The following is a 24,445-nucleotide window of genomic DNA, read 5'->3' as shown; positions in this document are numbered from 1 at the left end:
CAGGGCTTGTACAATATAAGAACGGCCACAGTGGGTCAGACCAATGGTCCATCTATCCCAGTATCCTATGTTCCAACAGTGGCCTCTGCCAGATGCTTCAGGGGGAATGAACAGAACAGGGCAATTACAGAGTGATCCACCCTCTGTCCCCCACTCCCGACTTCTGGCAGTCAGAGGCTTAGGGACAACAGAGCACGGCTGCATTTCTCATAAAACCCAGAAGTTTAAATATCTTCGTTCACTGGAGACCAGGTGCCATTATCAGGGGCAGCCCCTGGGGACGCCTCCCACATGCACTGCTGAATGTAACCATCAGCAGAGCGGGGAGTACTGGGAACAATTTTTGGCTCTCTGCTCATAGCAACTGTCTGATCCAAAAATGTCTGCTCAGCCGATCCTTTTTCACCAGTCCCCAGCCAGCTCCAGCCTTTGTACACACTGCCAGGGCAGAAGAGGCAAGAGAGGTTGTCCTGACAACCATTAATCACTGTCCTAGGTGCATATGCTATTAGGTTACCTGTTCCCTACTCTGGAGCTGGAGGGGGATGGGTGCAGATGAGCCCAATTGCTTTAATCCAAGGTTCTTTGGGGAATGGGAAGGTCTTTGCTGCAGTAGCTTGAGCCATCCCATAGGGGCCGCTGTTCCTAGTGTTCTGAGCCTGTGAGATTTCGGACTCAGATTCTTTCAGCTGCCTTGGCAAAATGGTTCTGCAGCCAGCCCAAGGGCAAGCAGGACTCGGTCGTAGCGCTGAAGGCTAGGAATGGAATACGGAGCGGTGAAGCAGAGCCTGTGAAGGAGATTCTTATACCTTGGCTCTTGCCATCTGATTCTAAAATGCTATTAAGCGCTTGATGAAATCCCTGTACCACTCCCAAGCCCGCAGGAGGCAGGGCTGCCCTGTCCCCGATCACAGATGGTCACTGCGAGTCCGGGACACAGCTAGGATTAGAATTTGTGACCCAGCTCTGCGCTCAGTCCCCATCCCCTCAGAGGGATTGCAGTGCCATTGTGTGTGTTACCAAGAGACGCTTGGCTAAAGCTGGTATTTTCCTCTGCCCTTGGCATGTGACGTGCAGGACTTTCCCTGCTGGATACAAACCTCGCGCTGTTATCCAGGGTTCTGCTGCTTTGACACGAAGGGACTGCAGCAAAGTCCACACAGGGACTGCTCTCTCACCTGCTCCAGCCTGCCCTCCATCAGAAACTACCCTTGCCCCAGCTCAGCTACCGCTAGGATCTGAGCACAGGGGCTGTTGCCTCTTCCCCAGTTCATCTGCAGCCATCTCCGATGCCTGCCCACCCCAACGTGGGAGAACACCTTCACTAGATTTCACTGTCCCTTCAGAGCCAGGAACAGGGCTGGAGTAATTACAGTAATCAACCTGCCCAGCCAGACCCAATTAGCCTTGATTACTCACTCCCTTTCTTCCCAGACCTGCCCAGCCTAGGGAGCTCTGGTCACTGGGATTTTAACGTAGCAAAATGAGTCAAACAAGTGTCTTATTAGGATCCAGGAAGTGGGCGAAGCCCGCCCACTGCTAAAGGATCCCCCCCCAGCCTAAGAGGGGGGTCCACAGGACCTGGAAAACCAAATAATTACGGGGGACAACTAATGAACAACAGGGACAGGAGTGCGGTCAAAGGGTCAAAAGAAGGGAACCAGACGGGGACACGGAGCAGAGAACCCTGGACAGCGCCCACTGCTCCTTGAAGGCATCAAGGGAGTCAGTGGACGCCGCCCAGAGGAACTCTGCCCGGAGGCGTGAACGGATGGAGAATCGGAAATAGGCCCCACAGTCACAGGAGACTCCATCGGCCAACCTCCTCCCCCTGGTTTTATAGGTGGCCACTTTAGCCAGGGCCAGGAGGAGGTTGACCAGGAGATCCCGTGACTTAGTGGGGCCACGGACAGGGAGTGCATAGATAAGGAGGTGAGGGGAAAAGTGCAACCAAAATCTTAACAAAATATTTGTGAGGAGCCGGAATAGGGGCTGCAGTCTGGCATACTCCAGGTAGACGTGCGCCAGGGTTTCCCTCACGCCGCAAAAGGGCAGGTGTCCGGGATTGGGGTGAACCGCGCCAAGTACATGCCCGTGCTCACAGCCCCGTGAAGGAGCTGCCAACTGATATCCCCAGCAGGCCTCGGGACCAGGGTGGAATATAGGCCGGCCCACCAGGGAGCCAAACAAGTGTGCCTGGCAGGCATAGGAGCCCATGGGAAACCCTGTACTTGCTGCAGGGGTAGAATACAAGCCCCATCTGCTTGTCTCAGGACAGCAGTACTCCCACCTCCTAGGAACATGCTCTATAGTGATTCTCCATAGTCCTGCCTCACCTGTGAGTACTGGGCTGCAGCTAATCACTGGTACAGTCTTGCTCTGCACTTCCCCCTAGGGCAGCTTGTGTCACCAAGCTAGGGGGCAGAAGCACACTGGCGGGAGAATGGGCTGAGGTGCCATCTCTGGGGTTCAGCTCTCTGGGAACAGCAGCAGCTCATGTCCTGGCATTTCCTGATGGAGACACCCCTACAGGGAGACTCTCCTCCTCCCCCCCCCCCCCCCGGAAGTATGAACTTTCCCTGTTTGTCACATACTGATCCAGCCCATCAGGCCAGGCAGCGCCAAATCGAGTGTGACCCTCCACTCTAGCCATGTTCCCTGTAATCCAAAATGGCTTTGGTCCTTTCCAGCCATTCATTCTGCTGTGAGCTGGGAGGCGACAGAGCTGCCCATTCAGCTTGGCGTGAAGCCTGTTTCTCTTAAGCACAGTATGTGACTATTCTCCCTGTTTCAATGGAAAGCAACACAGCAGGGGCAGCTGCGTACACTGCGGCATCAGAGAGGAAGGCCAATGTTGCCAGTTTTGTTTCTATTGGCCCAAGGGGGGGCAGCACATCATTCCATATTAAACACACAGATATTAAGGGTTCCTGTTTCAGGATCAATACTGGATGTATTTTAAGAGGGGTTAGCACCCGAGATTAGGGAATTACTCCATTCAACCATGTTCCAAATAACCTGGAAGTTAAGCTGTGCATATTCATTGCATGAGACACCACGGGGCATCTCACTGGCTTAACCACACCTCCTCCTGCAGTTTCCAAGTTTCCTCTAGGACAGAATCCTTTTCCCCGTGTAACTGAGGGACTTTGCTCAGACCTGCTCCAAAGCCTGCTGAACTACCTGACCTTTCCCCAAATATGAGAGTTTTACAAGGGATGGTGAAGCCTGAGCACTCACTGAGAGCAGCTTTCAAACTACATCCTCGCATAAGGGTTTGAGATCTGCACTGTACTGTTACCTCATCCAGCAGCTAGATTCTAGCCAAGTACCAAAGCAACACATGCAGCCAATCAACACCAGGAACTTCAAACACAGGCCTGCTGTACACGTAGGGGAGAAAGTTACAAGTTTCTGCAGGAAATTCTCAAATCAATTTGAGAATTCTGGCTAGTCCATAAACAGAGTGATGAAACTGCACAAGTTACATGCTAGAGACAACTGGCCTGGATCAACTTCCAAGACAGTGGCTGGGGTGCCCTCTGCTGAATAATTCTGGGACTTGCTGAACTGACACTGGCTGGCAGATTGCATATTTGCATAATGATGCCACTTTGCCAGAGAAACTGCAGAGCCGACTGTCACAGTTCAGGGCCACTGTACCTGTATTTCCTTCCTAAACAGACCTGCCCACTCTCTCTTCAGAGACAGCTAACAGTGTAATTGGTACAGTTACAAGTGCCACATGGGTCTCTCTATGCAAGCCTACTGTATTCCTAAGCAACACAGAGAAACAATACAAATAGTGAAAGAACCCACACATATGCTAATAAGCTTACCAGGGGTCCCTCCACCCCTAAATCCTAACACGCTCCCAAGTCCTCCTTCAAATCCTAACACAGGGAATTCTTTGTGGTCACAGCCTCAGCTCAGAACAAGCACACTAATAACATGTTCAGTTTACCCTTTATACAGGTCTGGAAACTCCAGACGAAAGACCCCTGTAGCAGGTAATTAGCATACAATGGATCCTTCTCCCCAGGCCTTATCTTCAAAAGCTTCACCTTGGAGGGGAGAATGTGCTGTTCCCTCACCCCAAGGTATTTCCTAGGAAATCCACTTCACATGTAAAACACCTCTGAATGTGCCAATCCCTTCCGGTGAGGACATTAGTCTCCTCTCCCTTCTAAAGAAGTGCCCACCAATCACAATCACACATAAATATTTGCATTTCCAATACAATATCCCCCAAAGGTATTAACCTAAGTAGGGTTTAACTTCATTCAATAACGTTTCTTCAGGGTGTTGTCAGCCTGTCACACTGACACCCACCTTTGCTCTCTGGGAATGGAACAAGGAATTGAGGTTAGTTTGGGACCTTCTATTGTGTCTTCCTCATTTCAATCTGCTACCATACTCAGACAGCAATCGCCCAACAAAAACACACCACCAGTCCCCAAGGAAAACCCTATGTAGAGGTTCAGACACAGGGTTAGCCTTACTGAACATGCGGTTTAATCAAGTTTAATCAACCTGATGCAAGCCGCTTTATCAAGGAGAGACTACGCCCCCCCTTGCATCCTCTGCTTACCCTCCCCAAGGGCTAGATGAGAGATTTCTTTTTTCTCCTCATGGACATACACTGTTTGAAACAAACACTCGACCACCAAATTATTGACCTGGGCTCTCCACATTGCAGGAGAGGTTAAAGCTGCCTCATCCCCTCAGCCCCTTACATTATTCACTCCAAGCAAACCCCTGCCCAGCCTCCTGCATCTCCCTCCTCAGTTCAAGCAGCTTTACAGCACTCTGACAGCACAGTGCTCAGGAATGGGCTGATGCTAACACAGCTTTGAGCCAAACAGATGTAGCGCGACGCAGAGATTCAGCATGTTCCATTTCCCAACAGTTCATGTTAGATGTTCAGGAGCAGCAAGACTAAAAAGGAACCTACACACTTGACTCATACACTGCCATTACTGTGGTTAATATACTACAACAAGGCTGGAGGTTGTTTTCTTGCAGTACAAGGTCAAGGGGACCACCTAACCACCTCAAGTGCAGAAGCCTCCAGACACTCACTCCATTGCAGCAGATGCTGTCATGTTTTTGATCAAGAAAGGGAGGGAAAAAACTCAAGAATGCTGATAAAACTGGAAACTCCCTTTCACACTACCTGCTGCTGCTCTTCATTTTCCTGCAGTGCCACTCACCAGTAGCTTACCAGCTTCTTAGCGCCCAATTCCTCCTACAGTAACTGCATGGATAGAAACCAGGACTGAAAGGGAAAACAAGAGTCTTATTCACATGGCTCAGTTCAGAGTCCTGTGGACCTAGTGCTCACTTTAACTTGGGATGTTCACGGGTGGTTTTTAAAAAAATGTCAATCCCACCAAAGCAGCTCAAAGAACTGGAGCGTCAGAGAAGCACCGATATTACACTGGAAGTTGTGATCTCTAATAGCTGTGTGCATGAGAGATTCTTGATATTTTCATCGAGTTGAGCTCTTCCTTACCAGGCTACGAAAGGAGAGAAGTTACTCAGGATGTCCTACATTAAAATCAGTTTATTTTTGCAGTATCTTTTTAGTATAAAATACATTTTGGACCATCACAACTCTGCCTTGCACAAGAAGGGACTTACTAGAAAGTGATTCTACAAAGTGTCCTTGAAATGTATGTTCATGCGGAACAGAAAATGCAAAAGTACAGAGAAGAAAGCACAGGGCTCAGTGTGCTTCACCAAGGGCCTCAGAGGTGCCAAATCCCCCAACCAGAGAACATCACAGCAGCCCTTGACGTTTCAAGTCTTCATAGGTCTTTTTATTCACCACATTCCCACTGGAATCCTCATATTCCTCCTAGAAGGGAAACGAGAACAATGGTAGTATCTGGGCACGGCATGCAATAAGAATGAGAGAGTAACAGTAACTGAGGTTTAGCTCCACCAATAGCAGCCTGTCAGCCCCTCAGACTAAAACCCCCTCCGCATATCTCCCCATAGGGTCTTTCAGTGGACTCCCAGAGAAGGATAAATATTGGTTTGCAATGAGGACTGGGGTGGAGCCTGCTAAGTTGTTACACTGCCTGCTGCTGTATATTGTCCACTCTATCACAGCTTAGCTAAACTCAGCAGGACAATGGCAAATTCTGTAATAAATTGGATTTCACACTGCATTGTACGCGCATTCTATAAACAGTTTGCTCCGTCATGGTAGGTCCCCTGGGCTACAATGGAAGGTTCTTAGGTACAATTTTCACAGAGTGACTCCATGGAATCTCTCACCATTTAGATTAAAGATACCTCACTTCCCCCTCCCTCCGCCCTTTTCCAAACTGGAAGGGTTTAGACACTGCAGAGACACGGTCTGAAGATGCCTAGACAGAGAGAAGGGCAGGTGTCATACTAACGAGCAATACATTCCCAGCGAGGCATGTGCAGCTCTACACAGTTCCACCAACAGGAGCTCTGTTACAAGCAGGGTGGTCTCCAAACATACTCCCCAGCATTCAACAGTTTCTTCAGGGAACTGGTACCTCTTTTGCTGGGGCTAGAGGTTATGCAGGGTAACAAGACAGATTCAGCCAAACAGTAATGGCGACACCTGAACGCTGATCCTCAGCTCACCTCTGTGTCAGGCTGCCATCTCTCCGAAGCTTTCTGCTGCTTCAGCTTTGCCCACACTGCGAATACAAAGTCACACTGGATCAGAATGCCATTTCCCTCGAACTATCAGCACTTAGTCTAGTGCCGAATGTACACTGCTTGCTCTTAAAACACACTCCCCTCAGCCTCACGGGCTGACACGGATTGCACAGATTACTCAACAAGAGAGGCTGGCCAAGACAGCTCAGGTAGATACCCGAGCAGAGGAGAGCCTCAGACAGGGTTGATGGTTAATGTAAGACACTAGGCTTGTCTGACAGTTTGTACTGTGTGCAGCATTTCTCATTGGGCGTAAAACGAGCTGCAGCTGAATGTCGGCTCACCAGAGGCACTGCAGACACCCTTCCCAACCCCGCAGCGCTCAGGGACACTGCAATCATGCCCCTTAGAAGCAAGAGGCAAGTTTGCCTCAAGCCAGCTGTTACAGAAGCTCTTAAGGGAAGGGAGGCCAGCAAGCTGAAGTAGCAAGTGTAAGGGGGAGAGTTCTGATTGGATGAGCTGACAAGCCAGCTTAGAGAGGAAGGGAAGTAAAGGGAACCCTAGTTCAGTGGCACTGAACCAGAGCCAGAATGTTTCATGGGCACCTGTTCCAGGGGTTCTCTCAAATTTTTTGGTGGCCCCAGAGTGCAGCCACCAACTCTTGCTGGTGGCTGCTCTACATTTTTTTCCTAAAACACTTAATGAACTTTAGGAAAAACAAATCAATATGCACAGCTACATGTCCAAATCCCTGTAAAGGTTGGTTGGTTTTGCAGATTCAATAAAAAAAATAATGCACAGTTGTCTCTATTCTTACTGGACCTAAACAGAATAGAAACATGATTAAGGTGCTTTGCACATTCTTGTCTTTTTTTTTGTTGTGTTTCTTTTATTTAAAAAAAAAAAAGGGCAGCCAAAAAGCAGAAGATTTACTAGCTCATAAGCCTGCTGCTGTGAAAAGTGATATTTTTGTTTGTTAATAATCACAGCAGACTTACTAGCTATCTGGGAGGCTGTGAAAAGTGATATTAACAAACTTACAAATTACATATATCAATTTTCACAGCAGACTTACACAGCTCTAGCCCTGAATGGGGAGGTGGGCAGGGAGACAGTGGGGTCCAGAGGCAATGTGGGGAGGGTGGTGAGCTGAGGGCTGGCACCCGCCGCCACACGGCCAGGGCTGGAGCCTGAAGTCCCATGACTGGAGCCTGCCGCCTGCCAGCCCAGAGCTGAAGCCCGAAGCCTAGTGTCACTGCCCCAGGGAAGGTGGGAACTCACTGGCCACCTGCTCTTCTGGCATTTGTGGCTCCACAGGGAGGCAGGGCCCAAACCCCGCTGGTGGCCCTGGGGGAGGTTCCAATGCTTCTCTCCACCCCACCAGGCACTGCTCTGGAGGCTGTGGCCGCATTTGAGAAATACTGATTTAGGCTATTTCTACACAGCAGCAGGTAGGTGTAATTCTCAAGTGACTGCACTAAAACAGTAGGGCGGCTGCAGTGGCCGGCATGCTAACTTGAGCTGAGCTAGCACCTGTATGTCTATCTGAGCTGTGAATTGCACCGCCCAGCTGCTGTATAGACATAGCCTTAACAACAAAATTAAACTCCTTTTCCTGGGCTTTACTGCTGTGCTCAGGCAGAAATTCTATCCGACTCTCCCTTCCTACTCCAGAATTGCCAGCGGAAGAGGGGACGCAGTTAGCTCACTCTTGCTTCCACAGCTAAGAAGTCAATCTCTATCTCTGTTGTGGCCAGGCAACTTCATGCCGGCTGCTGCCCTCAGCAGGTACGTGCCCAGAGCAGAAGCTTTGCATTCTGGTGTTGACTGAAGTATCCAAAGCCAATATCATTAAGTTATGGCCAGTTAAAATGCTAAAGCTTCATGCTTGTAACAGGATTTACCTATAGGATTGCCCTGGCTGAATTTCATCAGGTCTTTCCCTTCTCCCTCCTCACCACGGAGACACACAGGAAGAACTTCATGCATTTCAATCAAGTGTAACCAGCCTCTTGATTATCTGAAGGAGAATCGTGTCCCCTAATTGCAATTGGATGATTGAGGTTCCACCATATAAAGAGTTACTCCCCCCAGTGAGAACATTGCTGGCTGAATCTCTCTTCATTGGCAATCACAGCAGGCAGCACGTCCCCACATGCGTCCAACAGACCCGCACAGATGAAAATAGACTCCACCTGCTCTCAGCTCTGAACAAAGATGTGCCAACATCACTTACAAGAGACTGCGTCTTCAATCTGCGTGACATTAGCAAAATGGGCTGTGTTGGGAATGCCCAGGCATCTCATCCCGTGAGCATGACGCCACTCCTGGAGGCAGAGCAGAAAGATCAGTATACAGGAGAGAGTTACATATAGCCCACAAAGTCACAGCCACACCATTAAAGTAAATCAAACCTGTCTGAAGATAACAAATTAATGCCCAAGGGGACTAGAATGGAAAGAAAAACAAGAGGAAAAACTATTTCTATCCATATTTTCCAGTTTGTTTCCTTTGACCATATACAAGATTGTTAGTTTTCCTTTTATGTGGGCCTTTCACACAACAATACAAGAAAAAAGTTTCACAAAAAAGGAAAATTTGATTGTAAATCCATAAATATCAGTCATGGCAGTACTTGAAGCTACTTTTAAACTAATTTTTTTAAATCGAATACACATTAGACACTATTAACTTAATCAGCTTATGAGAATTTCATAGTATCAAATCTTAGAACTAAGCTACAAGTCTATAGTATAACAGCAACAAACAACAACAACGGTTTAAAAGCAGTTTGTGATTCCACGAGGCTAGGCGCTCCCCAAGAGTGCAATAACAATAGTCACATGCTTTGGCAAGATGGATTTTCAGCCAAAATACTGTAGGATTCTGACAAAAGTTCATTGACAAGCAGGAGTGGGGACTCCCCTACTGTATAAAGTGCAGCAGATGCAGTGCTATAAACTCCTGAGCATCTTTAAACAAAGTTCACTTTCATTTAAATGGCAAATCCATAATCAAGGGTTCTCGTCACATACTGCAGAAGTGCAGAGTTAAAATCACGCCTTTTTAGGCCCATTATAATTAAACCGTTATTAGCCCCAAGGAGAGAAGCAGCATCCAGAAATAGGCATCTCACTGGTTTTCAGTGTAGGTTTCTCCTAGTGCTCACAATCTCAGTACTAACAAAACTAGAATCCACTTACATTTATATCCCTTGAAAGACCAGTTTGCTCCTAGGTATATTTTAAAAGCTATTAAAATCTGTTACTTAGATCTGAGTTTTATGGAACTTGTTTCCTCTATCAGCTTTGCTAGAGAGCTCTACAGTAAGGTGTCTGTCAACATACTGCCAGTATCTAAGGCGGTAGCTACCAGGTACTCAGCAACAGTTCAGGCACTGCTAGACATTGGAATCGGGGTACCTGAGGAGGGAGACCCTACAACCCTCAAGGGCAAATGGCACCTGAATGCCCCTTCAAATGGATTATAACTCAAACGGTACAGCCCTGCAGTCTCAGCACCACGCGTGGGCCCATGTCCTGGGACAGGATTCGAACATGCCCTTCCGGCCCAGAAGTGACAGCTCCAATCACCAAGACTCCGTCCATTAGTTATATATAACTAGGATTACCTTAAAGATGACTGATGGGCTAATGCCAAAGCGTTACTTACCGCGAAGTGCCGCTGGAAAGCTTTTGGCCCTCGGTAGGTGTAGTTACCGCAAATCTCACAGTTGTAGTTGATGTTCAAACCATGCAGTTTATATAACCAATAGGGGATAGGCTGAAAAACAAGCCAGGCAAAGCTTAGGTCAGATGGCAAGACAGGTGGTTTGGATACAGTCAAAGATCTCTGCTCTGGAGCACCTGGGGAGCCAGCCTCACCTTGCCATCCCAGCCAAGAGGCAGATTTTTAGGGTTGTAAATTATTTCATTCTCTTCATCTTCGCTTTCGCTCTCACTGATCTGCTCCTCTTCTTCCTCCTCTCTCTCTTCCCCTGTGCGGGCTTGTTTACGCTGAACGTTCTCATGGGTGAGATGTCTCTGTTCCTATGATGCAGGAAAGCACACAGGCATGAAGTGCAGCAGCCAAACATGGCAGCATATGTGGCAGCAAACGAACAAACCAAAATACGTGTGGGGGAAATCACAGGAGTATTCACCCTTCTTATGTTAAATCCCCTCCACTGGCTTCCTTAGTGTCTGTGCCACAACACAGCATTGATTTGTCTGCAGTCAAAGAAGACTAGGGGGAGGGATAGCTCAGTGGTTTGAGCATTGGCCTGCTAAACCCAGGGTTGTGAGTTCAATCCTTGAGGGGGGCATTTAGGGATTGGGGCAAAAATTGGGGATTGGTCCTGCTTTGAGCAGGGGGTTGGACTAGATGACCTCCTGAGGTCCCTTCCAACCCTGATATTCTATGATTCTAAGAGAACTCCACCCTGTTTTGCTCAGCTCAACAGTCTGAAAGGTCACTGGGTGTAATGCAGTTCTCACCAAGAGAAGATAGTGGAAAGCTTCAATTACAATCACTTCCAAGGCAATAGCGGCAATCAGCCTTCTAAGAGTGACCACTGAAAACTGTGACAAGAACATGAAGCTGAATAAAGGCAGCACTCACAGGGGCTTGCTGTCTCTGGTGGTTAGATGTAAAATCTAAGTTCTACACCAAGGAGAAAACGCTGCCCCAAGGGCACCATGATTGTTCTGTCTGGGTTGCCGTTCACAAGAAAGGCAGACCCAATCCTCAGCATCGGTTGTTGTAGGAAATGGATTCTTAACTAGAAGCTGACAGGTTAACAAACAACAGGAATAAGCAGTTCCAACCCCCTGCCTTAAATATCTCCAGATTTGTACAGCACCATACATAAAATAACCCTTCTCTACATGGTGTTTAAGAAAGGATAAGATGGAAGACATGAATGAGCTTGCAACACCTTTTGAAGGCACGGCATCTACAAAGCTCAAAAAAGATAAAAAGTAAAAACCTTACCCCAAGAATTTCTACATACTCGTAGACCTGAGCTTCCAGGAACGCAAGGTCTTTGTTCCTCTCTGTGTCCCTGGAAATACAAAGGGTAACTTTGTGAAATCCTTTTCTAGCACTGCAAATGCTGTCCATGCACCCGGTTCCTAAAGATATATTTGGATTTGTAGCTACTAAGAAAGTGGGAAAACAAATATCAACCACTCCCTGTAGATTCTGCTGCACATGTACTGATCAATCAGGCCAGACACTCTGACCAGCTAACTCAGTCATTTGGTCCCAATATGCAGAGCATCCTAATGCTCCAGGAACATCTCACCTCTGCCATTGGGGCAATAATGAAGGCAATAACCAGCCAAGCAGGAAACTTTTAGTCCAAGCGAAGGGCCAACCTGTGTATGAAACTTTTGGGGACTCACCTTTTGCTTCCTTTTGTCTTTGGATTCTTGGCAAACAAGGAAGAATCGAGGGCTTCCAAGGATTTGCCTTTTGTGCTGAACAGCCTCTGAGCACGCTCTTCCAGAGTGCTGGGAAAAAGCAGGGAACAAGGTGAATCTAGGGTGTAGGTTTATTTTTTAAGTAGATTGGTTTGCGCTCACATAATTATGTTTTTAATTACATTATACATTAAATCATTCAGAGGTCATGAGATTGTAAGAATAAGCATCACGTTTCAGTGATCCTTGAGGAACATGGCTTAGGCACTGCTTTTGCATCAGGGTTTCCCCAGGCTCTTGAGGTCCTACTATTCTGTATTATGTACTAGTCCATTATGAACCTCAGACTTCAAAGCAAAGTATATGATAAGAATTCCTTGCCATACTTTCAGTGTTGTCTTGTATAAGAATTATTCCACAGATCTTTGGAAAACAAACAGATGTCCAATGCAGAAATGTGAGACAAACGGCACAATAACTGAAAAGAATCTAGAAAAAAGCCACAGCTTCTTACCCGCCGCATTTCAGACCCAAAGCCAGTAAAGCAGATTTTAATCTGTCCAGTCCCAGGGAGGCCAATTCCTGTACAATTAAAATAAACCAGTGTACACAAGCATTGCTTTCAGGTGTTAACAACAATATGATACAAGTGTGTCCATTTTAATTCATTAAAAAAAATCCAGCATTGCTCATGAAAGCACTAAGGTGGCTCTCTTCTACCCAGATCAATGACGTCTATGGCAGGAGCCTGCTACGATGGAGAAAAATCCTTCCAGGTTACTGGTATCTCCAGTGACAGAAAGCAGAGGCCACCTGCACAGTGAACTTGCCATTTACAGTGGTCGTGGCCGGAGCCTCACATTCCCACAAAGAGAATTTTGAAAAGGAACAAGGCGGACGGATCCCACCAAGATTTTTCAGTGTAAAGTGCTTAGCGCACAGAGAACATACCTCCCAAGAGGAAAAGGCCGAGAGATCCAGATGGGCTCCGGCATGGGTAAGTGCACTGCTGGTCTCTTTCTGCCAAGAAAAGCCACATAAGTTGCTAGATAAATCTTCAGAACATTACATAACATTTGAGCAGCAATACCAAAATATCCTCCCTCCTTCAAGAAGGATGATATTGTTAATAATGGGGAGATCTCAGCACTAAACTGATCAAATACATGGGAAACCTCCTGGAAAGACAGAAAACACGTTAGCAGTAAGCAGTGTCTCTGTTTTGGGACACAACTGAACTACACTACACTGTGAGACTGTTAACCTTGATGATCATTTTACACACCACGACACTGTACGCAAGCCGAGAGAAATATATCAGCATTTCACGTGTGCATAATGATTGCTCACCGGCCAACCAGGGAACGTTCCATTGTCCCACTTCTTCTCAAACTCATTCTGAATCTTCCCAAAAAGTTCATTCTGATCCAGCAGCGGCTTCACCCGATCTGTGTAATCCTGCAGGTACTCAAGAAGCATTTCAAGATACCTGGCAGAGAAAGAGCCAGCTCAGTTAATTCAGTATCAGAGTTTGCGTAAAATGAACACATTAGAAATTTTTGCATCATACCATACTGATCCGCATCATGGGGACACCCCTTGCCCCACAATTATACAGGGAATAGTCCCACTATTTCCTTCCTTCCCAACAAATCTCTCTTCTACTGAACAAGCTCCTGGCTGTTAAGAACAACCTCTGGGTAACAGATTATTTCACCAGAAGCCTCAATCCGAATGAAAGTTCATCATCTGTTTGACTTTTTAGGTTACAGGCTAGATTCACAGTTGACAAATACAGCAGGTACAACCTGACAGTCTCACAAACACACATGTAGGTGTAATTTAATTTCACATCATCTGTTAGTCTTGTAAACAGCAATTCAGTAAGAGATGATTTGTCTGAAATTGAAAAGGCTCAACATTTACACAGAGAAGCTTGCCTGCAAAGTGTATGGACTTAGAAAGAAAAAATAAAAATAAATAGCATGAAACAGATGGGGGAAAACAAGGAGAGAGAAGAACATTCACTGGATGTTTACACAAAAATAATTAGCAATGAGTGTGGATTGTTGATATTTGGCCTTCTCTACACTACAAACATTACCATATTTCTCACATATTTAAGCATACTTGTGGCCCAAACTGTTTTATTCCTGCCTTGGCAGATCCCCCCGTACATTCATTCCAAAGAGCCATTGATATCTATCAAGGTTAAACCAGGATTCTCTAACACGGGTTATTCCAGACACACAAGCCAGTGTACTACAGTCTATCATGGTCGGGGTCCCAGCCATGGCCCTGTCCATAAGTAGGGAATTTTAGCAGTTCCCAACCGTGCTACCACCACTTTAGTGGCACCAGCAGAGGCCCTAATGTGGGACAAGATTTTGGTGGCTTCCAATATTTTTACCACCATGTCAGTGAACCCTAGTTACACAGCCACACTTAACCAAGGATTCTTTGAGCATGGATAAAACATATTTTCATCATTAACTTGACAAACAGATGGGACAGCTCACACCTCTCAGAGCTACTGTTTCAGGCTCTGTTTGCAAACCCTGCATTAGTTATGTTTGGACAATTCTCTTCACAACCATAAAAGCTAAAAGACATAGGATGTGACTTTCAAAAGTGCTCAGCCTTGGCCTAAATCTGCTCCAGTTGAAGTCAACGATAAAACTCTCTTTGCCTTCAAAGGAGCAGCGAGGCCAAAACTTAAGCATTTTTGAAAATTCCAGAACACTGACAGCTTAGATCCTGCTCACATTTCTGAGAGGGTGTGGATTCTGCAGAAAGTCCTTACTTTATGAAACACTAAAACTACATCTATGGAGTACCCATTCACATTCCCCACAGTGAATTTTCATCCTGACTGTGAATTAATGCTTTTCACAAAGCAATCACTCTGTATCTGACCTCTTGGTTCTCCTCCTCAAAGGAAACCTGCATAATGCCTTCAAAAGATGAGTTTGGGAGCTTAAATTCATAACTTTGCTAGACACTTAAAATCATGGACTGAATAGAGACACTGGATTTATGACTTATAGATTGTTGTAATAACCCAAAGGAGTACTTGTGGCACCTTAGAGACTAACCAATTTATTTGAGCATAAGCTTTCGTATGCATCCGATGAAGTGAGCTGTAGCTCACAAAAGCTTATGCTCAAATAAATTGGTTAGTCTCTAAGGTGCCACAAGTACTCCTTTTCTTTTTGCAGATACAGACTAACACGGCTGCTACTCTGAAACCTGTAATAACCCACTAAACCCTCTCCAGCTTTCCATCTCCCTCACCAAAGGACTGGAGAGGTATTAACAGGCCACTTCACTGTGAGCAATCCTTGAAACATGTTAACTACTTATGCTAAACAATCTGTTCCATCTTGTATTTATTTAGCTGTGATGCTAGGGTACCTTTCCCACGCCTGAAGAAGAGCTCCGTGTGGTGCAAAAGCTTGTCTCTCACCAACAGAAGCTGGTCCAATAGAAGATATTACCTCACCCACACAGTCTCTCTAATATATTGGGACCAACATGGCTATAACAACACTGAATACAACAAAGGAAGATATTGAATTGAACATGAAGAAAAAGGAAGCAAAACTTAACAGCATAATCTACTCCCTGAGCAAATGCAAGGGACATCATCGTCCCCAGAGGTCTCTCCATCACTTACAACTCCATATCTGCTGAACAGCTCTGCAGAAGGGCTTTGTAAAAACTGAGGAATCACATACTGCACCTCATATACTCCAGAAGGGACCCCCTCAAACAAGAATTAATCCCATGCTCCCACATACTGGAAGAAAAAAACAAAACAGGAAACTTACCTGAAAATCATGCAAGAAACCCAAAACTACTATCAAAAACACTGGGTGGCAGCCATCCACCACACAAACAGAAAGTGGAACCAACTACAACTCCACAACCCACAGAACTCCACCAGAGAAGCAGATCACATTATGGAACTAGGCACCCAAATACCTGAAGAGAACCTGCTTCAATACTAACATAAAACTCCCTCCAACCACACGCCCCTAGCTGTCACCAACCACCCCATACTGGAACCCATACGGTGTATCAACAGTTATTACCCAGACTCGGGGGGGCCACATCCCGAAAGAAATATTTCCTAAGCCCGCATTTTGGTCTTCAAACAACCCCACAACCTCATCATCAGAAGCAAGATCACCACAGACCAGGAGGACACATCAACTCAAAGTGGCACCAGACCCTGCCAGAACAATAGATGCAAAACATGCAGACATCTCTTCACTGCTGCAATGAGCAACACCCCCCACAACACAACTTTCAAGATCTATGGATTCTACACATGCCTATCACATACGGTGTACCTTATCCAGTGCACTAAATGCCCCAACAACAATTACGTGGGTGAAACCAGACACTCACACAGAAAAATGATAAAAGACCAAAACCACCATGTCCTCTGTGGGTGAACACTCGTAATCTGACCTCTCAGGATAGGTCTACACAGGGATAAAAGTCGCTGGCCCAAGCCAGCTGACCCAGGCCAGCTGACCCAGGCCAGTTACTGGTTTTCTATACCCATGCAGACATACCCTCAGTCCTCTCCTCAAAGGAAATCTGCACAACACCTTCAAAGACAAGCCTGGACACTTAAATTCATAACTTTGCTAGACACTAAAAATCATGGACTGAATAGACACACTGGATTTATGGTTTATAACAAACTCCCCTCCACCCCAGGATTGGAGAGGCCATTAAAGGGCCTTGAATGCACATCACAGAATTTAATTCCTCCTGGACAGCCTGTCACGGATGAAGGGCCCACCTTTTATATTCAGCATTTTTTCTCTCTTTGGGAATATCGAAGAGTTGGTCAAACGTGGATAAGTACGTGATGTAATCCAGTTTCTGAAAATAAAGAGGCTCGGTGTCAGATTTTACACACAAAACAACCTGATTAACAATACATCTCCAGTCACCCACTGGACCACAAGAAATGGCATCTTTCCACACCTCCATTCTGAGTTGCAGCATGCCACTTTAGAGACCCTGGGCTATTTGGTAACAGAGGCGAAAAAAGGGCACAGCCTCTTTCAAGACCACATCAGTGGAGAGGCCTGTGAGAGCAGCTGTAGATACAACTGCATGAATGGGAGAGCCCAGGAAAGGGTCACTTAGAATTTAAAAATCCTTAACCTGCAGCCTCCAAAAAATAGGCACCCGTACAACACACGGGTGGAAATGAACTATTTAAAATGTCACCAGAAATGCTTGTCTCTGAACACTCAATAATAGATATCTGAGTATGTCTCCTAAGCAATTCTAGCCTCTTACCTCTGATGATTTTAAGTTAATGTACTTGAGATAACAATCATGAAGATCCAGGTACCGGCCATACCCTTCTTCATCTGTGAACTCCACTAGATCTACAGAAGACATATTATGCAAAGAGCTTTATTAGAAATACTGAAGATCAGAATTACTGCAGATTATTCTCATTTCAAGTATCCGTCTTGTGTTAGAACCATCTCACGTAAGCATAGCTTGTAACTGCAGCTGAATACAAGCTATATTACGTGAAATGTTTCTTAATGTTTTTGCAGGTTCTAAACATAATCAACTAACTGCTCCTTTACAGTAATATGCTAGATCCACTCTCAAGCGAGAGGCACTTTTACTGCAGAACATTCCAGAGTGGATAAAATACACACACAGGCACTGGGGCAGCAGGTTTGTATAATTTTTGGTGGTGCCCAGAACGGGTCCAAGTTGCACCCCCACACACCCCCCCAAGGGTCTGGGAGGAAGTTTGGGTGTGGGAAGGGGGAGGTGTGGGGCTCTGGGAAGGTGTTTGGGTGCAGGGGGTAGGCTTTGGGAGGGAGCTGGGGTGTGGAGTCTGGACTTGGGCAGGAGGAGTGGGTGTCGGGGATGTGCTCTGGGAGGGAGTTTGGGTGAGGGGTCTGGGCTGGAGCAGGGGTGCAGGAGGGGGCTCAGGGCTGGGGTTTGGGGTGCAAGGGGTGAGAGCTCCGGCTTGGGGGCACAGGCTCTGGGGTGGGGCAGGGCCGGGGATGAGGAGCTTGGGGTGCAGACTGGCTGCCCCGGGGCTAGGGCCAGAGAGGAGGACTCCCCCCAACCCTCTCCCCCACTGCTGCTGCCCCTCACCGTAGCCTCACTGAGGCTCCCAGCGTGGGACAGAAGCAGTGACTGTGGGCGGAGGGAGGTGCAGGGTGTCACTACACTCACCCAAGCTGCTCAGGTCCAGGAAGCTTCCTCCCCTGCTGCAGCCTGCTGCCCCACACCGCAGCCTCAGAGGGGAGGCTGCCCCTTGCCCCGTGGCTGCAAGCTGGGAGGGGCAGGATCACAGGGTCAGACACTCAAGCCCCAGCAGCTGCTCAAGTGAGTGAGGTGGGTGCTGGGGGAGGGGAGGGCTGCCAATCACGTGTGCACCTCCTCTGGTGCAGCAGCAGCAGCCAGCTGCCTCAGCATGCTCTTGTGCTGTAGCCAAGCCTTAGGCTGCCATCCAGGCAAAGGAGAGCAGCGCGGAGCAGCAGGGGAGCTCCCTGCTTTTAATCAGGCAGGGATGCTCCGGGGCCCAGGGGAGGTGCATGGGGGGGAGGCAGGCGGGGGACGCTCCAGGCAGGGCCAGGGGAGACACCCGGCTCCAAATATTGGTGGAGCTGGGCCCCCGGCCCTGAATATTGCTGGAGCCAGGCACCACAGGCCCATGTAACTTGCCACCCCTGCACAGGCACCTAATCTGAGAGTAACTTTCAGAAGGTTATTAAGGGGAGAGATTCAGAGACAAGCCAACCAGACAGCTCACTAAATAAAAACAAGCAAGCATGGCATTTTTGCTAGATCTAAGTTTAAACATGAAACCACGGACTTACTTTGTGCCTCTTCACTGGGGTTCTCTCTGGCTTTCAACAGTTCCTCAAATTCCACTGACATCGGCACACAGATCTTCGGGAAAGATCAGACGTTATAGCAAAAATACACACTCACTACTGCGAAAAAGTCCAGACCAATTAACATGAAGTCACACTGACAAATCTGCACTTTCCATAATGAACCTATTACAGAAGTATTCCCACTGCCAAATCAAAGCTCAACATTACTGTGTGTGTTATTCAGTTCCTCTTTGACGGCATGTAACCAGTATATACACAAAGTACTCTACATAGAGAACAGTAGATTCCCTGGCCACAGAGTGTGGAAAAGCCAAGGCACTAGGATCTTTGCCGTTCAGTTCAGAGGCTGCAGGGACAGATATGCAGTCAACTCTATCAAGCAATTGCCTTGAAATTCCCCTGCATCAACTGGCACTCTGCTGTTTTGAATTCCAGAGGTTCTCTCCTTTCATTGATGCAGAAACAAATCATGTAGACAACCCCTAAAAATGCCTTCTTCACAGAGGGGAGGAGGACCCCACACCCCCAAAAAAACACTCTGGCCAGCACATGGAAGGCAATGCTGAATGCCTCCCCCAACAGCAGAGGAGAACACAGCTCCTAAAATGAAAGCACACCATTCATGGGACATGATTAGCATTTTGCACATTTTCTCATTCTTGGGCTGCTCTCCCTCTTTAATGGAATGCCTCTTCTATCACAGGAACTTGAACATGGCCCCTGGTTTAAAACCACCTCTTTTCATTCGCCACATTTTAATATTTTGGAATTTGTCATAAATGAAATAGGTTGAGAAGAACCGAACTGATAACACAAAGCATCCAAGAGCACTCAATGTATAGATATACTCCTTGTCACTGTCCTGTGGGTCCACATACCCATGGCATACAGAGGCACTTACCTCATTTGGGTGCTTTCGGTGAAATTCCTTGATCTGTTTTAGTCTATTATAGAATTCTGCAAACTCATTTGGCCCTGAAATGGCACTGAGCTCCTCTTTCCGTAACCTGAGGGTCAAGGAGAAACAATTAAAGTCAGATTTTGAGGGTAATAGAGGGCAGGATTAGGACTGTTTATGGCAAACAGATATTGAAAATGATGTAATTGGAGAGTTTCATTAACGATTCTCTTCATGTCTAGTTCTGGCATTCTGATTACACAAGGGTTCCCAAAAATATGGAAAAGTCGTCACCCACCCTGCAATACCAATCTCTCAACCAAAATTACATAGAGATCTCAAACTCAGACAGAGTTATGATTTTGGGGCTCTGCTCTCCTTCCAACATTCAGGTGCATCGTCCCCAATTACTGCCCTTCAAGTCTCTCAGAGTCTCCCACTCAAATGAGGGACTCAAGCCAAAAGAGACAACAACTCCTCCCCCACACCCTGTTACAGTCGACACAAGATTAAATTCAATAGCAAATCTGGAGAGTTGCTTTGACAGTATCAAGCACTGAAATATGATTTCGCTGGTGCCTTTGCTACCATCACCACACACCCTCCTTTTCAACTGTTACATGGGCTAGGTTTACACTACAGACCTTACACTGGTGCAGGTACAATGTCTCCCGTGTAGCCACTCTATGCCGAGGGGAGAGAGCTCTCCCGTCAGCATAATTAAACCACCCCCAACGACAACGGTGTGTCTGTCAGTAAAACTTATGTCGGTCAGGGTGTGTTTTTTTCACACCCCTGACTGACAAAAGTTTTTACCAACAAAAGCGCCAGTGTAGACATAGCCATGGAAGAATTTACTGCTGACGTGTGCTGAACCAGTAATACCCTTTCTTGTCCCTTATTCTACCGAAGAAGCAACACATAGCAAGTTAAATGTGATTTGCAGGAATCTTTAACTATGTTCAGGTCTTGGTATGAACTAGGAGTGAAACTCTGCGATCAGTATATTCAGTAGTTTTTGTTGGTCCCCTCTCTTAAAGTTCATTAAACCCACAAATGGGAGTGCAGATAACTCAGCCCTAACTGCATCTTATTTAATGGACCACTTCAGTGGCAATTTCTTCTCTAACATGATGCTTTGGAAAGCCTACATTTATGGCACAATTATTCTTTCCCTCCCCTTCCCACCCCCACACACTTGGGATCGAACGGTATTTCGCAGCCAAATCTTAAGCCAGCAATGGCTTTGTAACGACATGTTGCTCTACAGTACTGATAAGGTTATGTCTGGACACTCATCAATGATTTATTTCCACCACTAGGCTTTCCTCCCAAGTTAAAATCTGGCAAGTGCAATAAAAATCCTGGAAGAAAATTTAAGTTTACCTTGGGGGGGGGGGGGGGGGGAATCTCTACTTTGACAAGTGCCATAGCTCTAAATGCTTCACTCTCCTTATACATGGCCTTAAGAAGTGCCATTAAGTCCCTTCCGTGGCTTTGTAAAGCACTGTGGGTAAGTCTACGCTGCAATTAAAAACCCGCGACTGGCCTGTGCCAGCTGACTCAGGTTTGCAGGGCTTGGGCTAAGGGGCTGTTTAACTGCTGTGTGAACATACCCTCTGTGAAGGCATTTAGCTAGCACACCTTTCAGTTTTAAAAAAGGCCAGATCAGGTCTTTTTGCAGACACTTACCCATCCTTATCATCATACAAGTCTCTCAGATTGCCACTCACTTCCATATACCTCTAAAAAACAAAAACATGTTAGTGTTATGCATGTACTTTTGCTGCAATACAGCACAACGTGCAGAGAAGTTAGGAAAAACAAACTGCTTTCTTGGAAGCTTGACAAAGCTTGCTTACATCTGAAAGGATAATCTCACAAACTTGAGTCAAACAGACCAAGAAATGAAAGAAAGCTCACTGAAGAGTAATGAAACATTATAGGGAAATTTAGCAGCTGAAATTGTTTTCAGGGAAATGCAGTAACATGTTACCCAAGTCATTTCATGCTCTTCTGTGAAGTTTGCTGTTCAATAAATTAGCTAAAATGAAAATAATTAATACTGTGATTTAAAATATTCCTAAAGGCTTTTAATGCTAAGACTGATAAGTAAATCCATCCAACTCATTCTCCATGTGCCCAAGTTCTGGTAAAAGGTAATGTACATGCATGGTGGAGAATAGCCCCTATAACTTCAATGCCAGGTATCTCTGCAGAATAAATATAGGTACTAATATGAGTACACTTTTTAAATTTGCATACAGAAACAAAACTAGGCAAACTCAGCTCATGAGTTTAACTGTAAGAATACTCCAGTAAATACTGTTATCCCACCTGTCAATTGGCTATTGCAGTGCACAAAAAAGCCATTTTCCTTTGACCTTGTACCCTGCAATCTTCATGTGCTACACACATCCAGAAATACAGTTTGTGATGTATTGCTTAAGTAATCCACAACACCACACCATCCTGTGATCCAGCCCATAAACTTTGCGGTACACAGCTGTAAGGTAAAGCGGAGGAATGATACTCACGTCCTGCATGGCTCGGGTGCGGTGATCAGAGTTAATCTGGTCACGTAACTACAAGACAGGGCAGGAAAAAGGATTAGCTGGACTTTAACTAATGCCCGATTTATTGCCTGAAGTTCAGCGGAGAACAGTCTCTGCTTCGCGGGCAGGGGGTCTCAAACTGGGGGTCGGGACCCCCCAGGGGGTCGCGAGGTTATTACATGGGGGTCGTGAGCTGTCAACCTCCACCCCAAACCCGGCTTGCCTCCCGCATTTATAATGGCGTTAAATACACGAACAAGCGCGTTTAATGTATTGGGGGTCGCCAGTAAAACAGTTTTTGAGACCCTGGGTCAGCGGGAAAAACGCCGCTGCTGGGACGTCACAACGCGGCCTCTTCGGCCAGCTTCACCCCGCATCGCGCTCGGACCGGGACGCGGCTCCCCGTGCAACACGCCCCGCTACGGGGCCCGAGGGACGGGGCCACGAGCCCGGAAGCCGCGCCGCGGGGGGGCCACGCCCGGTGCCCCGCAGGGGCGTCCCGTCGCTCCAGGCTCGGGCCCAGGAGAGTCACGGCCCCACCCGCCCGGGCGCGCTGGGCCCTCGCCCGCCCCGGCCCCCAACGGGAGAGCTGGGCCCTCGCCCGCCCGCCCGCGCCGCACCGTGGATTTCTTAATCAGCATCTCCTTGGCCATCACGTCCATGAGCCGCTCCCGCTCCTCGTGGTAGCGCCGCTGCTGCTCCAGGATCGTCTCCATCTTCCCCGCGCGCCCGCCTGCCGGAACGCTCCCTCCCGGGGCTCGGCCCGACCGGAAACCCGCTCTCTCGGTGCTCCCCCCACCGGAAACCCTCCCTCCCAGTGCTCCCCCCACGGCCCGACCGGAAACCCTCCCCCCTCACCGGCCCGACCGGAAACCCGCCCTCTCGGTGCTCCCGCCCACCGGAAACCCTCCCTCCCAGTGCTCCCCCCACGACCCGCCCTCTCGGTGCTCCCCCTCACCGGCCCGACCAGAAACCGTCCCTCTCGGTGCTCCCCCTCACCGGCCCGAGCGGAAACCCGTCCTCTCGGTGCTCCCCCTCACCGGCCCGACCGGAAACCCGCTCTCTCGGTGCTCCCCCTCACCGGCCCGACCGGAAACCCGCCCTCTCGGTGCTCCCCCTCACCGGCCCGACCGGAAACCCGCTCTCTCGGTGCTCCCCCCCACCGGAAACCCTCCCTCCCTCCCAGTGCTCCCCCACGGCCCGACCGGAAACCCTCCCCCCTCACCGGCCCGACCGGAAACCCGCCCTCTCGGTGCTCCCCCTCACCGGCCCGACTGGAAACCCTCCCCACCGACCCGACCGGAAACCCTCCCTCCCAGTGCTTCCCCCCACCGGCCCGACCAGAAAACCTCCCCCCTCAGTGCTCCCCCCTCACGGGCCCGACCGGAAATCTCCGCTGGCACCCTGATTCCGGCGTGAGGTGGGGTGCTGGAGCCCAGGGAAGCGCCCTGTGGGCTCCCGGCGCCTGGGGTGCTCGGCCCTTGTGCCCCCCCTCTCCCGGGCTGACGGGTGCGGGCCGGCGCCGGGGAAGCCCATGTCAGAGCCCAACGAGAGCGGGTCCCGTCGGGGGTGAGGGGCCCGGGGCCCACCTGCCGGCGCGGGGGCGGCGAGCGCTGCCTCGGGAGGGGCCGCGCCCCGGTTTGCGGGTCTGTGACCGAGGCCGGCGCCGCTTCCGGGCATGCCTGTGGGCGGCTGCGCCCTCCCGCCCCGGTCCCCCGCCCCGGGGCCGCGCGGGCGCGGCGGGCGGCGGGTCACGGCGGGGGCGGGGGCGCCGGAAGCCGCCTGCTGGGGGGCCTGGGGGCGGGCTGGGGGCGGCGGGGCGGCCCGGGAGCCAGAGCACCGGGCGGCTGGGGGCGGCGCGCAGGGGCTCGGGGTCGGGGCCTCTGGGCGGCCACGACGGCGGCACCGTGGGCGGGAACCGGCGGGGCGGAGCAGGCAGGTGGGACGAGGCAGCTCGGGGGAGGCTGAACCAGGAGCCCGGGGAATCCGCGGGGCAGCCGCGTTTTGGAGGGGGGCTGGAAG

General features: G+C 48.6%; 1 protein-coding gene across 1 annotated transcript; it reads right to left on the bottom strand.

Moving 5' to 3' along the window:
• Window positions 1-5,548: 5,548 nt before the first annotated feature.
• SF3A3 (splicing factor 3a subunit 3) lies at window positions 5,549-23,221 on the bottom strand. The gene is made up of 17 exons (XM_077837827.1): window positions 23,044-23,221; window positions 22,406-22,453; window positions 21,561-21,613; window positions 19,872-19,977; window positions 18,950-19,022; window positions 17,394-17,485; window positions 16,885-16,967; window positions 13,419-13,557; window positions 13,020-13,088; window positions 12,583-12,650; window positions 12,051-12,158; window positions 11,638-11,707; window positions 10,530-10,694; window positions 10,318-10,428; window positions 8,882-8,972; window positions 6,628-6,683; window positions 5,549-5,860 (listed from the first exon to the last, which is right to left on the bottom strand). Exons 1-17 carry the CDS (start codon window positions 23,137-23,139, stop codon window positions 5,783-5,785), a joined length of 1,506 nt encoding a protein of 501 aa, XP_077693953.1. The 5' UTR covers window positions 23,140-23,221; the 3' UTR covers window positions 5,549-5,782.
• Window positions 23,222-24,445: the final 1,224 nt, after the last annotated feature.

Source organism: Eretmochelys imbricata, chromosome 19 (genome assembly GCF_965152235.1).
Source record: "Eretmochelys imbricata isolate rEreImb1 chromosome 19, rEreImb1.hap1, whole genome shotgun sequence".
In the NCBI taxonomy this organism is placed as follows: domain Eukaryota; kingdom Metazoa; phylum Chordata; order Testudines; family Cheloniidae; genus Eretmochelys; species Eretmochelys imbricata.
Note: the sequence above shows the minus strand (reverse complement) of the source record. Positions and strands in the feature narration are given on the sequence as shown.

Excerpts from the sequence above, each read along its gene's own strand:
- SF3A3 (XM_077837827.1), bottom strand. The coding sequence starts at position 23,139 with ATGGAGACGATCCTGGAGCAGCAGCGGCGCTACCACGAGGAGCGGGAG. Across the intron at positions 13,089-13,418 it reads GAACGTTCCCTGGTTGGCCG|AAAGAGACCAGCAGTGCACT; the intron begins GTGAGCAATCAT and ends TTTTCTTGGCAG. Across the intron at positions 6,684-8,881 it reads GATTGAAGACGCAGTCTCTT|TGTGGGCAAAGCTGAAGCAG; the intron begins GTAAGTGATGTT and ends TTGTATTCGCAG.